The 19,302-nt window shown below is 44.8% G+C and overlaps 1 protein-coding gene and 1 non-coding gene across 2 annotated transcripts in view; both read right to left on the bottom strand.

Annotated features, from left to right (window-relative positions):
* Nucleotides 1-19,302, bottom strand: part of FAM3D (FAM3 metabolism regulating signaling molecule D) — a 58,636-nt gene that overhangs the window by 25,867 nt on the left and 13,467 nt on the right. Inside the window, exons 2-3 of the mRNA XM_038739820.1 lie at nucleotides 4,708-4,773; nucleotides 1,476-1,583 (exon numbers count right to left, since the gene is read on the bottom strand). Of these exons, the coding sequence (XP_038595748.1) occupies nucleotides 1,476-1,583; nucleotides 4,708-4,720 (121 nt within the window). The 5' untranslated portion in view covers nucleotides 4,721-4,773. The remainder of the gene's footprint in view (nucleotides 1-1,475; nucleotides 1,584-4,707; nucleotides 4,774-19,302) is intronic.
* On the bottom strand, nucleotides 9,492-9,629 carry LOC119920581. Its single transcript, XR_005448315.1, has one exon. It is a non-coding gene; the product is annotated as a small nucleolar RNA SNORA7 (small nucleolar RNA).

Genomic DNA, 19,302 nt, shown 5'->3' with positions numbered 1-19,302 from the left:
TATAATAAGTGCTTAAACAAATACCATAAAAAAAATGGAACAAAAACAAACAAACCTAAAAGCAAAAAAACTAGTCCTTTGACTTTTGAGAAAAAAAAGAAAAAAGGAAAGAAAAAAATAATTGAAAATATCCACCTAGCTTGGGTCTTCGTACATGTTTGCCATTTGTCTATTTATTACATTTATTAAAAATAATGAAGCCCATGCATATATTTCAAAATCATTAATTCTGCTTTCTCTACTTGTCCAATTTCCAGAAATGATGCCTTTGGTTTTGCCCTTTGACTCAGCCCAATTTTGTGAAGCACCACTTTGAGGATTTTGCATGCTGGCATGGAGATCTTCTACAGTCACCATTGAATTGATGAGCCAACAGCATTTTGGATGCCCAGGAGGGCAGCCATCACACAACTCCCCCAAGCATCCTGTTGCTACTGTTGGAGACTGAATACTAGGTTGCTTGGACCACTGGCCTGACCCAATAATGGTCTCACTTATGTTCTCACAGCTCCACAGGCATTTCCCTGGAGGCCTAAGAAGAGCAAGTAAAATAATATAATAGATCTTGATGTTGGGTACTGTTAATAGTGAATGTATTCCACTCTCCCCACCTTCAAAACCCTCCTAAAATCACATCTCCTCCAAGAGGCCTTCCCAGATTCTAAACTCCTTATTTCCCCATCCACCCTCTCTTCTTTGTCCACTATGCACTTGGCTGTGTACCCCTTAAGCCCTATGATACTCACCCCAGACCCACAGTACTTATGTACATATTATTATAATCTATTTCCCTTATCCATAATCTAATTTAATGTCTGTCTCCCCCTATAGACTGTAAGCTCCATTTGGGCAGGGATCACTTCTACCAACTCTACTGGATTATAACAGTGCTTTGCACATAGTAAGCGCTTAATAAATGCCATCATTTTTATTATTATTATTATTATTATAATACTTTCCCAAGTGCTTAGTACAGAGCTCTGCATACAACAGATACCATTGATTGACTGATTGAATGTTAGATGTTCACTTTAGAAGAATCACTTGGATAACCTAAATTCTTATAATGTTTTCTAGGGAATGTCATATAAAATAATTTCCTGTGGCCTTCAGTTCCCTTTGTGTTTGTTTCAGATTGTATTTCATTTCTAAAGGCTAAAGAGCCAAGAGAAAGAGAGAGAGAAAGAGAGAGAGAGAGAGAGAGAGAGAGAGAGAGAGAGAGAGAGAGAGAGAGAGAGAGAGAGGATAGTTAAGAAAGAGGACAAATACATTTCATTAAGGTAATGCAGACAGGGTACTGAATGACAACGACTGCCCATAAATCTATCAGAAAGGACTGGGTCAGACATCCCCATGATGGAGTGGAGTCTCGCTGAGTATCTGTGATGTCCACTGTATCAAACAACAATCCTTTTGAATCCCTAACAACAGCCCAGAGGTCCCTGTGCTAATGAAATGGTAATGAATGAGCTCACCTAGCCAGCTTCTTATGCTGATGCCTTTTATACCTGAATTGAAATAGGTATGTGCAAAAAACCAGGTTGTCACCAGAGTAAAAATAATTGCCAGGATGCGGAGTGCACCTGCAGGAAGGAAGAAGAATTTGCCATTAAATAATGCAACCTTAAGTACCAGGATGTAAAGGCTTTTACTTGAAATAATGAGGTATTCGCAGGGGATGGGGTGACAGACTTCCTCAAAGATGTTTCAGGAATTTTCCTGCTGGCCTGGAAGTAAGGTTACCTTTGTTGTTGTTGTTGTGGGGGCGTGGGTAGAAGGGCGGAGAGTTAGGCAAAGGGTATTGATCTGCTTTAGCCCTGCCCCTAAGCCTGCTTCCTTATTGATGTCAGGCAGCCATTGCCCAAATTCAAGAAGCCTTGCCCTGGAGGACTTGCCTCAGTAGCCCCACCTTTGGGAAACTCTGATGGCTTCAAAGGAATGTGCTTGGCTGATTGGGTCAAGTTAGTACAGCTTTGGAGGGGATGGGGCAAACATTCTCATATAGTACTAGCAGCTTTGTGTGAAGGGTGACAACATGCAATCAAGGAACAGGATCTCCTGAGGCAGTGACACACACCTATTAGAAAAAATGTTTTCCTTTTCATTATCACAGCGGAACACACCTCCTCTAGGCCCTGGCTGATGAGGTCCATCCAAGGCACTGCCCCACATTTTAGGCCTTGCCAAAGTGGCTCTTTCCTTCACCCAGCTCTTGGTGCCTCCCCATTCTCTGCTTTAAACCTCTAATAAAGAGAATCCTGGTAATTGAGAATGGGAAAATGGGAAGGAATTGAGAAGTGAAAAAAATCCATATATAACAACCTTTAGGGGAGCAATATATCAATGTTAATTTGTAAATTGTACGATAATCATCTGGGAGAGCCCACCCAGGCATAGGCAAATCATCCCTAGCCACAGTTTCAAAGGTAGGCTAATAATAATAATAATAATAATAATGGCATTTATTAAGTGCTTACTATGTGCAAAGCACTGTTCTAAGTGCTGGGCTAATGACAGGTCTGTTACACACAAGCAATCACAGTCTAGACATGTGCACTGGGGCCCCTTCAGCTGCTTCAGATACTTGGCTGTGGCCCCTGGGAGAATTTTACTGACAACGCTGGTCTTTGGTAGGGAGGTGAAATGTTGGACTATTTTGGAAGAACTCCCACTCCTACCTTGCACTCAGGCACTCAAGTAGCCTGGAGTCCATATTCCTCCAGAAACATGAATGGCAATGCAAAAGGAGGAGGTTCTGCCAGCTCCCTTTTTTCATATAACATCTAATTTCCCATTAGGACCCAGCTCCCTTCAATGTCAGTGCAGCCAAAGGCACTTCTCATTGAAAAGCTCTCTTCCTCCCTTCAAAGCCCTACTGAGAGCTCACCTCCTCCAGGAGGCCTTCCCAGACTGAGTCCCCTCCTTCCTCTCCCCCTCCTCCCCCTCCCCATCCCCCCCACCTTACCTCCTTCCCCTCCCCACAGCACCTGTATATATGTATATATGTTTGCACGTATTTATTACTCTATTTATTTATTTTATTTGTACATATTTATTCTATTTATTTTATTTTGTTAATATGTTTTGTTTTGTTGTCTGTCTCCCCCTTCTAGACTGTGAGCCCGCTGTTGGGTAGGGACCATCTCTATATGTTGCCAACTTGTATTTCCCAAGTGCTTAGTACAGTGCTCTGCACACAGTAAGCACTCAATAAATATGATTGAATGAATGAATGAATTGAAAACCTGAAGCAACATGGCTTAGGGATAGAGTACGGGACTAGGAGTCAGAAGGACCTGGGCTCTAATCCCAGCTCCACCACTTGTCTGCTGTGTGACCTTGGGTAAGTCACTTCACTTCTCTTTGCCTCAGTTACCTCATCTGTAAAATGGAGATTAAGACTGTGAACCCCATGTGGAAGCTTGGGCTTTTAATAGCTTGAATAACTTGTGGAAGCTTGGGCTTCTAAGCAGCCCAGTGCTTAGAACAGTGCCTAGTACATAGTGAGTGCAAACAAATATCATTAAAAAAATATAGTTGGATTTGGAAAAAAAATGCAACCCAAACCCCTGGCCTCAGTGCAGGGTAGTTTAGGAGTAAGGCTGCCTGAAGGGAGGGGCAGGGGTTGGAGTAGTGCTTCACAATCTTCTCTTCTTGAGGGTCTGGCCAAACTCTGAGAAGCTGTCTGTGAATGCTCCTCTACCCCAACCAGAAGCCATGGGGATGGGGGAGGGGGCAGAGAAAAACTACTCACAAGCTGTTTCCCATCAATCAAGCAATCAATCAATGGTATTTATTGAGAGCTTACTGTGTGTAGAGAGCAGTGCAATATATACCTTTGAGAACAATATAACACCTTTGGTAGACACATTCCCTGGCCACAAGGGGCTTACACTTTAGAGGGTAATTGTGAGCATCTGAGAGTACCTTCCCAAGCGTGGAAGCATGCCCACATATATGCCTTGATATCAAAGATGGCCACTTTCTAAGATTCTCAGTATATGCCATGGAGGTCACTAGGAAGGTCATCAGAGAGGTCACAATAATAATAATAATGATGGTATTTGTTAAGCGCTTACCATCTGCAAAGCACTGTTCTAAGCACTGGGGAGGTTACAAGGTGATCAGGTTGTCCCACGGGGGGCTCACAGTTTTAATCCCCATTTTACAGATGAGGTAACTGAGGCACAGAGAAATTAAGTGACTTGCCCAAAGTCACACAGCTGACAATTGGTGGAGCTGGGATTTGAACCCATGACCTCTGACTCCAAAGCCCATGCTCTTTTCCACTGAACCATTCTGAGAGGTACTTATCACATCAAGGAGAACCCACTGGAATAGATAATAATTAATAATACATAATTCTAATAATGACCTTTCAGGTCCTTAAAATTCCCTGATTCTTAGATGATTTCTCTGAATTTGCACCTGCTAGGATTAGAAAAATTCAGACAGTAACTTTTAAGTTAGATGTTTCTGTAACTCTCATCCTGGAAGCCCAAACAATCTTTGAGTCCAGGTGAACAGTTCCAAACATAAATGTGATGGACTTTTATGTTTTCAATGGGTTTCCTGGCAACATCTTTCCCTTTCCTGGTAACAAAATTTTAAGAAACTAGTCCAGAACCAGGGGCCTTTTCCAAATTAGAAGAGGTCGATTCAGTCCAGCTTTTTAAATTGTAATCAATCAGATGAGGCATCACCTACCTGATAGCCTCATCTTGACTGGATAGTGGGGGAGATGGGCTTCAGAATCAAAGTTAGCAAATTAACCTGTTGAAACAAGTAAACAAAAAATCAGTGTAAAACAGTAATAACAGTCAGGGAAGAAAAACAACAACCTTTAATCTTCTTCAACCAAACTTGCCAAGATCTTTCTTTTAGCATTCTCTTCTCTCCCAACATCTTGATTTTCAGAAAATCCAGCATTTTCTAACCAAATAGGTTTGGATTTCTTATTTTTCTTCAAAACCATCCATATTGTGCTTTACATACACAAGTTTGGGGTTGAAGAGCAGTATGTGAAATATCAAATGCAGCTCTCAAAATAAAAATATATAAACCCCCCAACAAATGAGTCAAAACTAATGTCACAAAAAACAGCAGTCTCATCTTGTCTTCTTAAACCTACTTTGAAGATTATCAAATTAATTGATTTCCCAACCCCTTCAGAAGGGCTCAGGAGTTCAGGAGTTTGTGTAGTTAATGGGCACTTTCAATTCTAAAATGGGAAAAGGCATTTTAGCAACATTTGCAGTCCTTTTTGTCAACCCAGTATGAGAGAACAGGGACATTGGTCATCTCTAATAATTCCTGGGGAGTTGCTAGAATAAGAGGTTTTCCCTTAAGGGGTAAATTCCTTGTTCCAGGATCAATTTTTAACATTGATTTTATATTTGGGTGTCAGGCTCAGTCAACACTCAAAGACTTGAACTTGTGATTTCAAGGAGTTAAGCACAATTTGGCCATTAAGACCCCTCTCTCCTAATTTTATGAAAGGCAGTAAAAAACAAACCCTTAGCATTACCCTCTTGGCTAATTCAAGAGGGCACCAGTTGGAAAATATATTATACATTCTACTGAACCCTTGTGTTGTTCCTTCCAGGGGAGCAAAACATTGTTGAATTTCAGTTAGTTTTATGTGAAGTCAGAGAAGAAAAAAAACCCAGTGGAAACAAATAGTTTAAATTCTCCAACTTTCCCTCTGGCAGCGGGGTGAAGAGAATATGGCTAAAAAAATATCAGCTGCCACTTTTCATATTATAAAAATATTGTGACTATGAACCATTTTCAATTTTATTTTAAGTACCTTTATTTAAACCAGCTAAAGACTACTCTGGGGTCTTTGCAAAGAATCCTGAGGAGGAGCTTCCTGTAATTTGACATTTTTTACTGCTTCTCCCTTCATCTTGCTTTCCTTTAGACTCAAAAAGTTGGAAATGATCCAGGACCCTAAGGAAAGCGCTCTGATCGACTCACTGAAAACAGGAACACACACATACACACAAAAAAAATTTACACACATTCAGTCGAACCTCACGACTATTGAGTGCTTACTGTGTGCAGAACACTGTACTAAGCACTTGGTACAATAATAGACACACTCCCTGCCCATAATGAGCTTACATTCTAGAGGATGAGCTTACAGTCTAATGGATGAGCTTACAGTCTAGAGGAGCTTACAGTCTAAAAATGCTTCCCCTCTATCCAACAGTAAGATTATTGGAGTGATCCAGAAAGTTATGAGAGAGGCATTTACATTTCAGATTGCCTAACCCTAAAGTGCCATGCTGAGTTGTGTGAATGTATTTGTGGAGGAAATACTGTATTATACTGTGCTTCAATTCTTGCAGAACTGTCTTTCTGCCTGATCCAAGTATTGTTGTACCCTCATTGAAAAATTTCCACCATGCTTTGGTTCACTCCCACTTAAAATGTTTAAATGCAGAAATTGTTTTGCTGAGGCTCAGGGGTTTGGGTTTTCTCCTTTTAGTGAAAGGGAAGGGATTTCTGACATATTTAAAGAGCAGTGGAAACCAGCAAGCACTTGAGAGAAGAGAGGAGGTGCAGCTGGGCTCCATGGAAATTTGGGGGTAAGTCTGTGGGGTGAAGGAAGATTGGATTGTAAATATGCCGTCATCGATCACCAAAAATCGGAAAACTTCTTTCCCTTTGTTTTCCACCAGTCCATCTCCACAACCTGTTATTCAAGTGAGGCAATCATAGACAAAGTATTCTTTGAGAAATATTCTGCTTGTTTTGGGTGGAAATCAGATCCTGAGCAGATAGTTACCTGAGCTAGTGCACTGAGAGTGATAAAATACCACACTTACAGGCTGCTAGGTGGTCATAAAGAAGGGTTGGAGTCCACAGTTCACTCCACGTATGCCAAATATTTTCTGCTTTTCATTGTTTAAGTGTGTGCTACAGGAAGGAAACCTTTTTTCAGGTTAAGCCTTACCCAGGAATATAAGGCCAGTGTTGTTCTATGTCACTTGGAAGTATTGCTTGCCCACCTCCTTCTTCCATGCACCATTCACCTGGGTTGTCCAGAACAGAGTAAGTCCTTTTGGTGATACTGTTTGGGCATTTTGTCCCACCCTTAGATGAATAAATTAATTTTATTGTGTAGGCAGCCAGGACTTCAGGGACACTGAAGTGAGCTATTGAGTGTCCTTCCTTTTCTTTACCTTTATCTTCTTCCTGAGTCTGATAACCTGTGCACTTCCCCACCTACCAACTGTGTTTCTATGTGTTTCTGTGTTTCTATGACTAGGAGGGGAGAAGTTGCCTCTGGTGACAACTGGTTCCATTATGGGCCAATGACTGATCATACAGAAAAGACGAATATTAGGGGATGATCAGCCTTGTTCTCTTTTCTCCAGCAAGTTTTTCAGTGTTGAACAATCGAATTGAGGTATTTCTTTTGTTTTCGGCTATCCAGAGGGAAAGTAGTTTCTCAGGTAAATGTTTGACCCAAACCAGTTCAGGTCAACAGCTGAACTACTGTCCCCCCAGGACAAGTGACAAATATGAGGGGCCAGTCAGCCAGTCAGGAGGGTTAGCCTGGAGTTCCATGGAGACAGCTTTAGCTGTGAAAGAGTGGTTTCACATTAGGGTGCTGGTGAGAAGAGAATCAGCTGGAAACTGGAGTGCCTTGGGAGTGCTGTCATTGAAGAAGAAAACCTTAAGGATTCAGGGGGCTGACAGGCAGGACTGTGAAGGAGATTCTTGTTCCAGAGCCCAACTTCACCTCCAGTTCCTCATTCTTTTCAACTAGTCAGACAGTGTTTCCCTCATGCTGTTTTCTTTTCTCTGTCTTTTAAGAAATGCCACAAGGGCATGTAGGTTGTGCCTTACTTAATGTTACTTAAAGCCTCTTGACATTTGCTTTCTCTGTTCAAACCTGCCAACTTAGCACTCCAGGAGGCTAACTTTGGCAGTTGGTTTGCTTGTTTCCTTTCAAAAGCAAAAAGCCAAAAACAAATGAAACTGCAGCTCTCTCCCCTGATTGAGCTGAATATTTTCACAGCTGGGTGTGGGCAATTAGAAAATCCTGCAGGTAAACGATGAGCCATAACTACACCCAGGGGATCAAGGAACCACTTGGTTACAGGCTTGTCATCCTCCACAGTCACGTGACCATTAGCAATGAAAACTGAACAGGCCAAGTGGAAGATACAGAGATGAGAAAGACTGTTCAGTTTTATATCCTTTCATCCACCCCAGAAATCCCATTTTCACTGATGCCTGGCTTCTGGCCGTATATGGAATTTTTTAGAGGACTTTTCCACTAAAATGTACTGCAGATATTGCACAAATGGTATGGAAAATATGATTTTCTTCTTGTGTAAACAGTAGTAGAAAAGAAAAACACTAGTAAGCCTGAAGCGATGAGACCAAATGTTCCTCATTAAGTGCTGGTGGTGGAGGGAGGTGTCATGTTTTGGGGAGTTCTGTTTTGCCACCCAAAAGCCCTCTGGTGGGACTCATTAGGGTCTGTTTTGAGGTGGAATGGCAGGAGGAGTCCTGATAGTCATGATGGCTCTGGAAGCAGTATAGTAGCAGGAGTAGGAGTAGGGGAGAAGCTGTTCATCCTCCCCTAGCTGTGCTTGCTTTGACTGCTACCCTAGCTAAACTGGCCCATCCTGGGTCATTATTTGGAGTTCCCAGCATGTCTAGAATGATAAGTATCTGGCCACAATGCAAATTTCAATGAATGATCCAGGAAGGGCCAGTTTAGCTGAAGAGGCAGTTGGGCATCTTCTGTCTTCCACCTCCCCCACCTGGTCAATCAATCAATCAATCAATCAATTGTATTTAATGAGCACTTACTGTGTGCAGAGCACTTTACTAAGTGCTTGGGAAGTACAAGTTGGCAACATATAGTGACGGTCCCTACCCAACAGTGGGCTCACGGTCTAGAAGGGGGAGACAGAGAACAAAACCAAACATATTAACAAAATAAAATAAATAGAATAGATATGTCCAAGTAAAATAAATAAATAGAGTAATAAATATGTACAAACATATATACATATATACAGGTGCTGTGGGGAAGGGAAGGAGGTAAGGCGGGGGGATTGAGGGGGGAGGAGGGGGAGAGGAAGGAGGGGGTCCTGTTGGGATGGCAGTTACAGTGCAGGCTGTGATGGCGGCAGCAGTGGATGGCAGTGGAGTAAGCAGCAGAGAATGGTGACAGCAGCATGGTGAATCACCTGCCTCTCCTCTTCTCTCTCCATCTCCTTTGGCCTCTTCCTCTTCCCTTTCTCCATCTTTCTGTCTTTCTCTAGGTCATCTCTCTCTTTTCAGCCTCACCCACTAAAGGCCCAGTCTTGTTGTTGTCTTATCTCAATCTAAAATCATTCTGGTAGTTTATCCATAGAGGTTTCTTGGTAAAAATACAGAAGCAGGTTATTATTGCTTCCTTCTGCACAGTAAACCTCTCCCCAATGCTGCTGCTGCCCAGAACAGGTAACAGGTGAGTTTTGACTTGTAGCAGATTGCCTTCCACTTTCCAGCCACTGCCAAAGCTAGGAATGGAATGGATACACCTCTGCCTGACTCTCCCTCCCATAGTTGAGACTGGTGGAGTACAGGAAACTCTCCAGGTGTGAACCTGAGAGGTGGGCCCAGTCTTAGGCAACCAAAAATCTGGTTAATCATTTCTTGAAAACTCTCCTTTTCTCTTTCAGCAGAATGTCTCCCCAGGTTCTGGGCACTCCACCCTCCTGCATAGCTCTTACACCACACTGCCTCTCTCTCTGACATACTCAGCAATCCCTCAGATCTTGCTTGGCTGGTTATACTCTTTTCCTCATTTCTGAAAGATTGGACAGCTCAGCCCAATATTTCAACAGGTTTTAAATACTTCCCTTCCATTAAATTCAACCTAACAATTGAACAATCAACCCCTGTATGAACTAAAAGGCAATCGTTTCCCTTAGGCCATCTGCTGTAGTCATAAAAACTGACTTATCTCCTTCGGTAGGTGTCTTTATTCTGGACAAATACAAAGCTAGGTAGTTATGTACCTTTAGTATATATTCCTTTGTGTTCTGGCCCCTCCTCTCCTAAGGTGCCTGTTCTCAAGATCATTACCATCTAACTAAACCTTGAACTTCATTCCTGAATAAAAGTAAAGTGCGCTATGCCTACCCAGAACTTAGGACAAAATCAAAAGATTCTAAAAGTTTAGGTAACAAAGGGGATTAAATCTGTTTATACTTTGGTCTTGATACGTTAATACTTAGCATTTAATAATTTTTTGTTTAATCCTGGCTTCATAGTCCTGGGAAATTCCAGGGAAAAAACTCTAATCAGAATTTAATTTTTCCTCTTTTTAATGTTGAAATAGCTATTTCAAGTCTTTGCGAATATGTCGTGTCAAGCATTGTGAACCAACTGTGAACACAATTATTATTTTCTCTTGTATTCATTTTCTCCAACCTCAGGGACAGAACTAACGTGTAGCGAGCAAGACAGTTGCTCCAGACATAACCTTGAAGGAGTAGGGGGTGAGGAGAAGGGCGGGTGAGATGGGGGAACTCCAGCCTCCAGTCACTTCCAGTTTTTGCTTTGACTATATATGATGAAGTGCTGATTGTTAACTTCCACCACCAATCAATCAATCATGTTTAGTGAGCACTCCCTCTGTGTAGAGCACTGCACTAAGCACTTGGGAGAGCAGTATAGTTAGTAGACACGATCCCTGCCCTCAAGGACCTTATAATCTACATGGGGAGACAGACACTAAAATCACTTACCAGGAGGGAGAAGCAACAGCAGTGCATATGAGTGCTATGGCGGGGCTGAGGTGGGCGATAGGTACCCAAGTGCTTAAGTGATATGGAAGTGTCAGAGTCACAACAGCAGGGAGATTGGGTGGAGGAGGGGGAGCAGAATGGGATATTACTCAGAGAAGGTCTCTCAAGCAAAAAATGTCGTTTCACCACTGTCCAGATGTTTTTAACTATCTCATGTCCAAAATAGAGTTCCTTCTCTTGCCTCCCAAACCCTGTCCTCTCCCAGACTTTCCTGTTACTACAGATGGCACAACCATCCTTCCTGTTTCACAAGCCTGTAACCTTGGCATCATCCTTGACTCTGCTCTCTCATTCAACCCACATATCCAATCCATCACCAAATCCTGTTGGTCTCACCTTCACAACATCACTAAAATCCACCCTTTCTTCTCCATCCAAACCGCTACCACTTTAATGCAATCTTTAATCCTATCCCGCCTAGATTACTGCATTAGCCTCCTTTATGACCTTCGTACCTCCTGCCTCTCCCCACTCCAGTCCATACTTCACTCCACTGCCCAGATTATCTTTTTACAGAAACGTTCACGACATGTCACCCCCCTCCTCAAAAATCTCCAGTGGTTGCCTATCCACTTCCTTATCAAACAAAAACTCCTCACCATTGGCTTTAAAGCTCTCCATCACTTTGCCCCCTTCTACTTCACCTCACTTCTCACTCACACCTCACACCTCACTCACTTTCAGTTCCCTTGCTCCCAACTGCCATTCCCATTCCTCACCTTCCCCTTCCCCTCTCCCACCCAGCTGTTTCCCTCCCTCTCACCCACCAAGACCACTCCCCCTCACCCCCTACCAAGGATTCCTCTGTACCAGCGCAGGTCCTTCGCTTCTCCCTCCCGGCCCCCTCCCTCCCCTTCTCCCCGCCCCCACCCCATCCCAGTTCTCCTTTCCCATCGCCACCCCCCTTCCCACTCTCCCCGCCCAGGCCCCTGCCAACTCATCCCAATCCAAACCCTCCCCACCCCTCGCACCCTTCCCCCTCCCTCCCCACCCTCGACAGCTGCTGCCAAGTGTGGCCTCTGGAACCCCCGCTCCGTTTTAAGTAAGATCCCTTTCATCCTGGACCTTTTCCTTTCCAGTTCTCTACTCCTCCTCGCCCTAACTGAAACATGGCTGTCGCCGGACGACACAGTCTCTTCTGCTGCTCTCTGCAGGGCAGGCCTCTTCTTCTCCCACTCCCCCAGACTCACCGGAAAAGGAGCAGGTGTCGGTTTCCTTCTCGCCCCCCAATGTCGCTTTCGCACTATCCCTCCTCCCCCTTCCCTTTCCTTCCCTTCCTTTGAAGCCCACATTATTCGCCTCTACCACCCCCTCCAGATTCTTGTAGCCGTCATCTACCACCTTCCCGGCCCCACTTCCAACTTCTTTAACGACTTTGACCCCTTCCTCACCTTCCTTCTCTCCTTCACCATGCCCACTCTGATCCTCGGAGACTTCAATATCCACATGGATATCCCTAACGACTCCTCTGCCGCCCGCCTTCTATCTCTCCTTGACGCTGCCAACCTCTTCCTCCACCCCACCTCACCCACTCACCAACTTGGTCATACCCTCGACCTCATCATCTCCTACCGCTGCATTGTGTCCACCCTCACCAACTCTGTAATCCCTCTCTCTGATCATAATCTTCTCACCTGCCTCCTGACTCACACTCCTTTCCCCTGTAAATCCGTATTACTCCCTCACAGAGATCTCCGCTCTCTGGACCTCACCCATCTTTCGGAGCACCTCGCACCCCACCTCGCCGCCCTCTCCTCTCTACCCAGTCTTGATGATCAGATTACTGCTCTCAACTCTACCCTTTCTACTCAGCTAGACTCACTCGCTCCCCTTTCCCTTCGCCGCTCTCGCACCACTAACCCACAGCCCTGGATCACTGCCACTGTCCGCCTCCTTCGCTCTTATGCTCGAGCTGCCGAACGCTGCTGGCGAAAGTCTAAACACCATGCCAACCTCGTTCACTTCAAGTTTATCCTTTCCTGCCTTAACTCAGCCCTCTCTTCTGCCAGACAAAACTATTTCTCCTCCCTTATTGACACCCATGCCCATCACCCCTGCCAGCTCTTCCGTACATTCAACTCCCTTCTCAGGCCCCCAGTTCCTCCCCCTCCTCCTTCCCTCACTCCCAACGATCTGGCCTCCTACTTCATTAACAAAATTAAATCCATCAGGTCCGACCTCCCCAAAGTCTCTTCCCCCCTTTCTCCAACCCCCCAGCTCTCAACACTCTCTGCTACTCTCCCATCCTTCCCAGCGGTATCCTCAGAGGAACTCTCCTCCCTCCTCTCAAGTGCTACTCCGGCCACCTGTGCTTCTGACCCCATTCCCTCTCATCTTATGAAATCTATCGTTCCATCCCTTCTCCCCTCCTTAACTTCCATCTTCAACCACTCACTCTCCACTGGTTCCTTCCCCTCTGCATTCAAACATGCCCATGTCTCTCCCATCCTAAAAAAACCCTCTCTTGACCCCACCTCACCTTCTAGTTATCGTCCCATATCCCTCCTACCATTCCTTTCCAAACTCCTTGAACGAGTTGTCTACATGCGCTGCCTACAATTCCTCAACAACTCTCTCCTCGACCCCCTCCAGTCTGGCTTCCGTCCCCTTCATTCCACGGAAACTGCCCTCTCAAAGGTCACCAATGACCTCCTGCTTGCCAAATCCAACGGCTCATATTCTGTCCTAATCCTCCTCGACCTCTCAGCTGCCTTTGACACTGTGGACCACCCCCTTCTCCTCAACACGCTATCTGACCTTGGCTTCACAGACTCCGTCCTCTCCTGGTTCTCCTCTTATCTCTCCGGTCATTCTTTCTCAGTCTCTTTTGCAGGCTCCTCCTCCCCCACCCATCCTCTTACTGTGGGGGTTCCCCAAGGTTCAGTGCTTGGTCCCCTTCTGTTCTCAATCTACACTCACTCCCTTGGTGACCTCATTTGCTCCCATGGCTTCAACTATCATCTCTACGCTGATGACACCCAGATCTACATCTCTGCCCCTGCTCTCTCCCCCTCCCTCCAGGCTCGCATCTCCTCCTGCCTTCAGGACATCTCCATCTGGATGTCCGCCCGCCACCTAAAGCTCAACATGTCGAAGACTGAGCTCCTTGTCTTCCCTCCCAAACCTTGCCCTCTCCCTGACTTTCCCATCTCTGTTGACGACACTACCATCCTTCCTGTCTCACAAGCCCGCAACCTTGGTGTCATCCTCGACTCCACTCTCTCATTCACCCCTCACATCCAAGCCGTCACCAAAACCTGCCGGTCTCAGCTCCGCAACATTGCCAAGATCTGCCCATTCCTCTCCATCCAAACCGCTACCCTGCTAATTCAAGCTCTCATCCTATCCCGTCTGGACTACTGCGCCAGCCTTCTCTCTGATCTCCCATCCTCGTGTCTCTCTCCACTTCAATCCATACTTCATGCTGCTGCCCGGATTATCTTTGTCCAGAAACGCTCTGGGCATATTACTCCCCTCCTCAAAAATCTCCAGTGGCTACCAATCAATCTGCGCATCAGGCAGAAACTCCTCACCCTGGGCTTCAAGGCTGTCCATCACCTCGCCCCCTCCTACCTCACCTCCCTTCTCTCCTTCTACTGCCCAGCCCGCACCCTCCGCTCCTCCATCGCTAATCTCCTCACTGTACCTCGTTCTCGCCTGTCCCGCCATCGACCCCCGGCCCACGTCATCCCCCGGGCCTGGAATGCCCTCCCTCTGCCCCTCTGCCAAGCTAGCTCTCTTCCTCCCTTCAAGGCCCTGCTGAGAGCTCACCTCCTCCAGGAGGCCTTCCCAGACTGAGCCCCTTCCTTCCTCTTCCCCTCGTCCCCCTCTCCATCCCCCCATCTTACCGCCTTCCCTTCCCCACAGCACCTGTATATATGTATATATGGTTGTACATATTTATTACTCTATTTATTTATTTATTTATTTATTTTACTTGTACATTTCTATCCTATTTATTTTATTTTGGTGGTATGTTTGGTTCTGTTCTCTGTCTCCCCCTTTTAGACTGTGAGCCCACTGTTGGGTAGGGACTGTCTCTATGTGTTGCCAATTTGTACTTCCCAAGCGCTTAGTACAGTGCTCTGCACATAGTAAGCGCTCAATAAATACAATTGATTGATTGATTCTCTCCTTCTACAGCCCAGTCTATACACTTCGCTTCTCTGGTGCTAACTTTCTCACTGTGCCTTAATCTTGCCTATCTCGCCGCCGACCTCTGGACCACATCCTACCTCTGGCCTGGAATGCCCTCCCTCCTCTAATAATGATAATAATAATAATAATGGTATTTGTTAAGCACTTACTATGTGCCTAGCACCAGACAACTACTCTCCCCTGCTTCAAAGCCTTACTGAAGGCACAACTCCTCCAAGAGGCCTTCCCAGACTAAGCCTCACTTTTTCTCATCTCTCACTCCCTTCTGCATCATCCTGTCATCCTGACTCACTCATTCATTCATTCATTATGTGCAGAGCACTGTACTAATCGCTTGGGAAGTACAAGTTAGCAAATTATAGAGATGGTCCCTACCCAACAATGGGCTCATAGTCTAGAAGGGGGAGACAAACAACAAAACAAAACATGTAGACAGGTGTCAATACTATCAGAATAAATAGAATTATAGCTATATGCACATCATTAATAAAATAAATAGAATAGTAAATATGTACAAGTAAAACAAATAGAGCAATAAGTCTGTACAAACATATATACAGGTGCTCTGGGGAGGGGAAGGAGGTAGGGCGGGGGGATGGGGAGGAGGAGAGGAAAAAGGGGGCTCAGTCTGGGAAAGCCTCTTGGAAGAGGTGAGCTCTCAGTAGGGCTTTGAAGGGAGGAAGAGAGTTAGCTTGGCAGATGTATGGAGGGAGGGCATTCCAGGCCAGGGGGAGGACGTGGGCTGGGGGTCGACAGTGGGACAGGCGAGAACGAGATACAGTGAGGAGGTTAGCAGCAGTGGAGAGGAGGATGTGGGCTGGGCTGTAGAATGATGATGATGATGATGATGATAGCAATTATTAAGTGTTTACTATGTGCAAAGCACTGTTCTAAGTACTGGGGACATTACAAGGTGATCAGGTTGTCCCAGGGGTGCTCACACTCTTAATCCCCATTTAACAGATGAGGTAACTGAGGTGCAGAGAAGTTAAGTGACTTGCCCAAAGTCACACGGCTGACAAGTGGTGGAGCCGGGATTTGAACCCATGACCTCTGACTCCAAAGCCCGTGCTCTTTCCACTGAGCCACGCTGAAGGGAGGTGAGGTAGGAGTGGGCAAAGTGATGGAGAGCCTCAAAGCCGAGAGTGAGGAGTTTTTGCTTGATCCCCTCTCTGCCCCAGCACTTATGTATATATCTGTAATTTTATTTATTGATATTGATGTCTGTTTACTTGTATTGATGTCTGTCTCCACCCCTGACCCCAGACTATGAGCTCGTGTGGGCAGGGACTGTCTCTCTTTATTGCTGTATTTTACTTTCCCAAGCACTTAGTACAGTGCTCTGCCCACAGTAAGTGCTCAGTAAATATGACTGACTGATTGAATGAATGAATGTTTTCCCCAAGCCTTTAGTCCAGTGCTCTGCACACAGTAGGCACTCTATAAGTAACACATTTATTGATTAATGAATTCTATGCAAACAATACCATTCATAAATAAATGACCAGAGTAAGCTGCCACAAGAACAATAAAAATAGAAAAGTTAGCCTGAGCCAGTAAAGAAATATCTAAAGAAAAGGCATGCAAACACTCCCTTCACATGTTGAAAACCAAATAATTCATCATTCAGAGGCTGCATCTTTCTCTGGGGAACATTTGAAATTTCATGGAACCTATATACTTCCATGACACAAGTTTGGAAATCTCATTCTAAAGGGAAACCTGCTTAAGGAGGTCACTGCTGGAAACTGTCCTTTTGGCAGTGTCAGATGGCCTTCGTATATAGATTTTTTTTGGAGTTCACCGCTTAAATCACAGGGTAAAGACATTTGGCCTTTCTGGCTGGAGGCCATTCAAAAGAGGTGGTCTCCTGGACACATTTTATTTTAGGCTGTTGCTTCAGTGAAGACAAAGTGGCAGGAGGAAGTGGCTTGCATTGTGTTCTGAAGTTTACAGAGCCGGTTTAACTGGGTGACTGCTTCGTTCCTTGGTTTGACAACATTTACTGAGCACTGCATTGCTGCTCTGTGACAGTCCCAGTGTAAGGAGAGGGAAGATGAGGCTCTCAGTTCCAAGGACAATATTCTGGCAGTTAATATTCCAAACTAGAGTGTTATTCTCCCCTCCGAGAAAATGCCCCTGATGTCAATACAAATCAAATCCATGCAGAACATTCTGTTTTCTCACTAGGCAATGAATCTGAGAGATCCGTTCTAAGTCAGAGTGAAGGTGAGGGTTAGGGTTTGAGGGCCATTCTCTTCATCGCTTCAGGCCTCAGTGGGGCCAAAAGAAAATCCCAAATGATAATGATCTATCGATAACCTCTGCTAATCATCAGTACTTACTGAGCAACTACTGTGTACAAAGCACTGTTCTAGGAGCTTAGAAGAGGACAGTGGAAATGAAAGACATGGTCCCTGCCTCCGAGGAATTTGTAATCCAATGCCAAACTGACCAGATTGCAATATAGCCAAGTCATACCTCGGGCTAGATCTAAAGGATAAGAAATTCTGGGCCTGTATGTGACCAATTGTACTTGAAAACTCATTCCCAGGTCACTGAGCTGACTGTTTAACATGCCAAAGAGACTTCTCTCCTTCGGTTGATGGTGGAGCCTCTTGTCAGGAACGAAAGATGAATTTTGGTGCTGAGATTTCAGGACTAAGAACTTGCATGGAGGAATTGATTATAGTGCCAGTAAAGGAGAGCATTCATGGCAACTGAATCTGGCTCTGTTTATCTTGATGAAGAATCTGAGACCAAGAGAAATGACTTAGCCAGCATGACTCAGGGACTTAACGTTGAGCTAGAGAACACCATACGGTGAATAAGTCCCTCCCTCCAATTGTCCTAAAACAATCTATGCCCCATTGATAGGCAAGTTGCCTTCAGTCACCCCAGAGAATAGTGACCTTGGCAGGAAAGAGTTTAGCTTTTGGGGGAGTCCATGTACATAAAAGTTTGTTTCCCTTGTATTTTCTCCAGGGATTTTCCCCAACTAGACAATTTTGTTGGGCAAATCCTCAAGAAATTATTTTTCCTTCTCTAAATCACCCCAGAGAGCCATGTTCTACCCTCCCCACTCTGCCCAGGTTCACCATTGTCTATGATGCTGGCATCATGGTGGAAAGAACATGGGCCTGGGAGTCAGAGGACCTGGGTCCTAATCTGAGCTCCACCACTTGCCCACTGTGACTTTGGATAAGTCACTTAATCTCTGTGCCTCAGTTCCCTCATCTGCAAAATGAGAATTCAATACCTGTTCTCCCTCCCTCCGATTACCTTCTATATATCTCAGGGCTTAGTACAGTGTTTTGACACACAGTAAGCACTTAAAAAGTGCCACAAATTATTACTATGCAGGTCATCACTCCCTTGGTGATGCAGGGTCTGGATCTGCCACGTTTAATCCCAGGACCATATACTCTCTAGTAAACTAGAAAAACATGGTCTGTAAGGCTCACACCTCCAGGACTTTCAGTCCCTCACTCTGTTCCTGCTCAAGTTCAGAGTCATCAGTTGATAGATGAGTTTCTGTCCCTTTTTTATTCTTTTATGGCTTTGGAGCATTAAGCTTTCACAGTTGCCTGAATAACTGCACTCTATTATCATGCTATGGGGCCAGAAAAGCCTCTCGGTTCATTTAAAGCAATTCATAGGCATGAAGTAAAAGCAAAGAGAGCTCGTGGCTTCAGTCTAATTTTACTCATATTAGAGTTACCTTCTCTTTGTTTCTCTTCCTCTAACATAGAATGATGGCACAGCAGGAGGAGGGATCAATCTATTGGAAAACTAGCAAAGCTGGGGGAAGATGTAGATGTGGGGGAAAAAGGAAAATAAGACAGAGAATTTTCCTGTTTATGGAGTGAATGAAGAAATGGCAGAAAAGGGCTCTCCATAACAACAAAAATATCTTTTGCATCTTGTTTCTGAGTCCTCAACTATTACAGTCATTTTCATTGGTCAGGGCTTAAGTGTAGTAGGGGATTTGAAGGAAATTCTGTCCCTTCCTTTTTAATGGGGAACTAAGCAAATGAAAGCATTCTGTACCTGCACAGCTGTAAATGTTTCTGGGGAAGTAGGTGAATGAAATGACAGAAATCTGATGAAAATCAACTCAAAATCATCTAGTGAGCCAAGGAAGAGAAAGCACACATATAAATATCAAAAGAAGCATTGGACTGAGACAGAGGGCAGTCACAGCAAGTGCTCCTCAAATGAAGGCAACAACTCTATCTCACTGAAGCCCCTTTAGTGGTGGGGGAGGGGAGGGGAGTGATGAAGCACTTGAAAACCCAGTCTGTAAATGGAAATGAGA

The sequence above is a fragment of the Tachyglossus aculeatus genome, chromosome X1 (assembly GCF_015852505.1).
Source record: "Tachyglossus aculeatus isolate mTacAcu1 chromosome X1, mTacAcu1.pri, whole genome shotgun sequence".
NCBI classification, from domain to species: Eukaryota; Metazoa; Chordata; class Mammalia; order Monotremata; family Tachyglossidae; genus Tachyglossus; species Tachyglossus aculeatus.
Note: the sequence above shows the minus strand (reverse complement) of the source record. Positions and strands in the feature narration are given on the sequence as shown.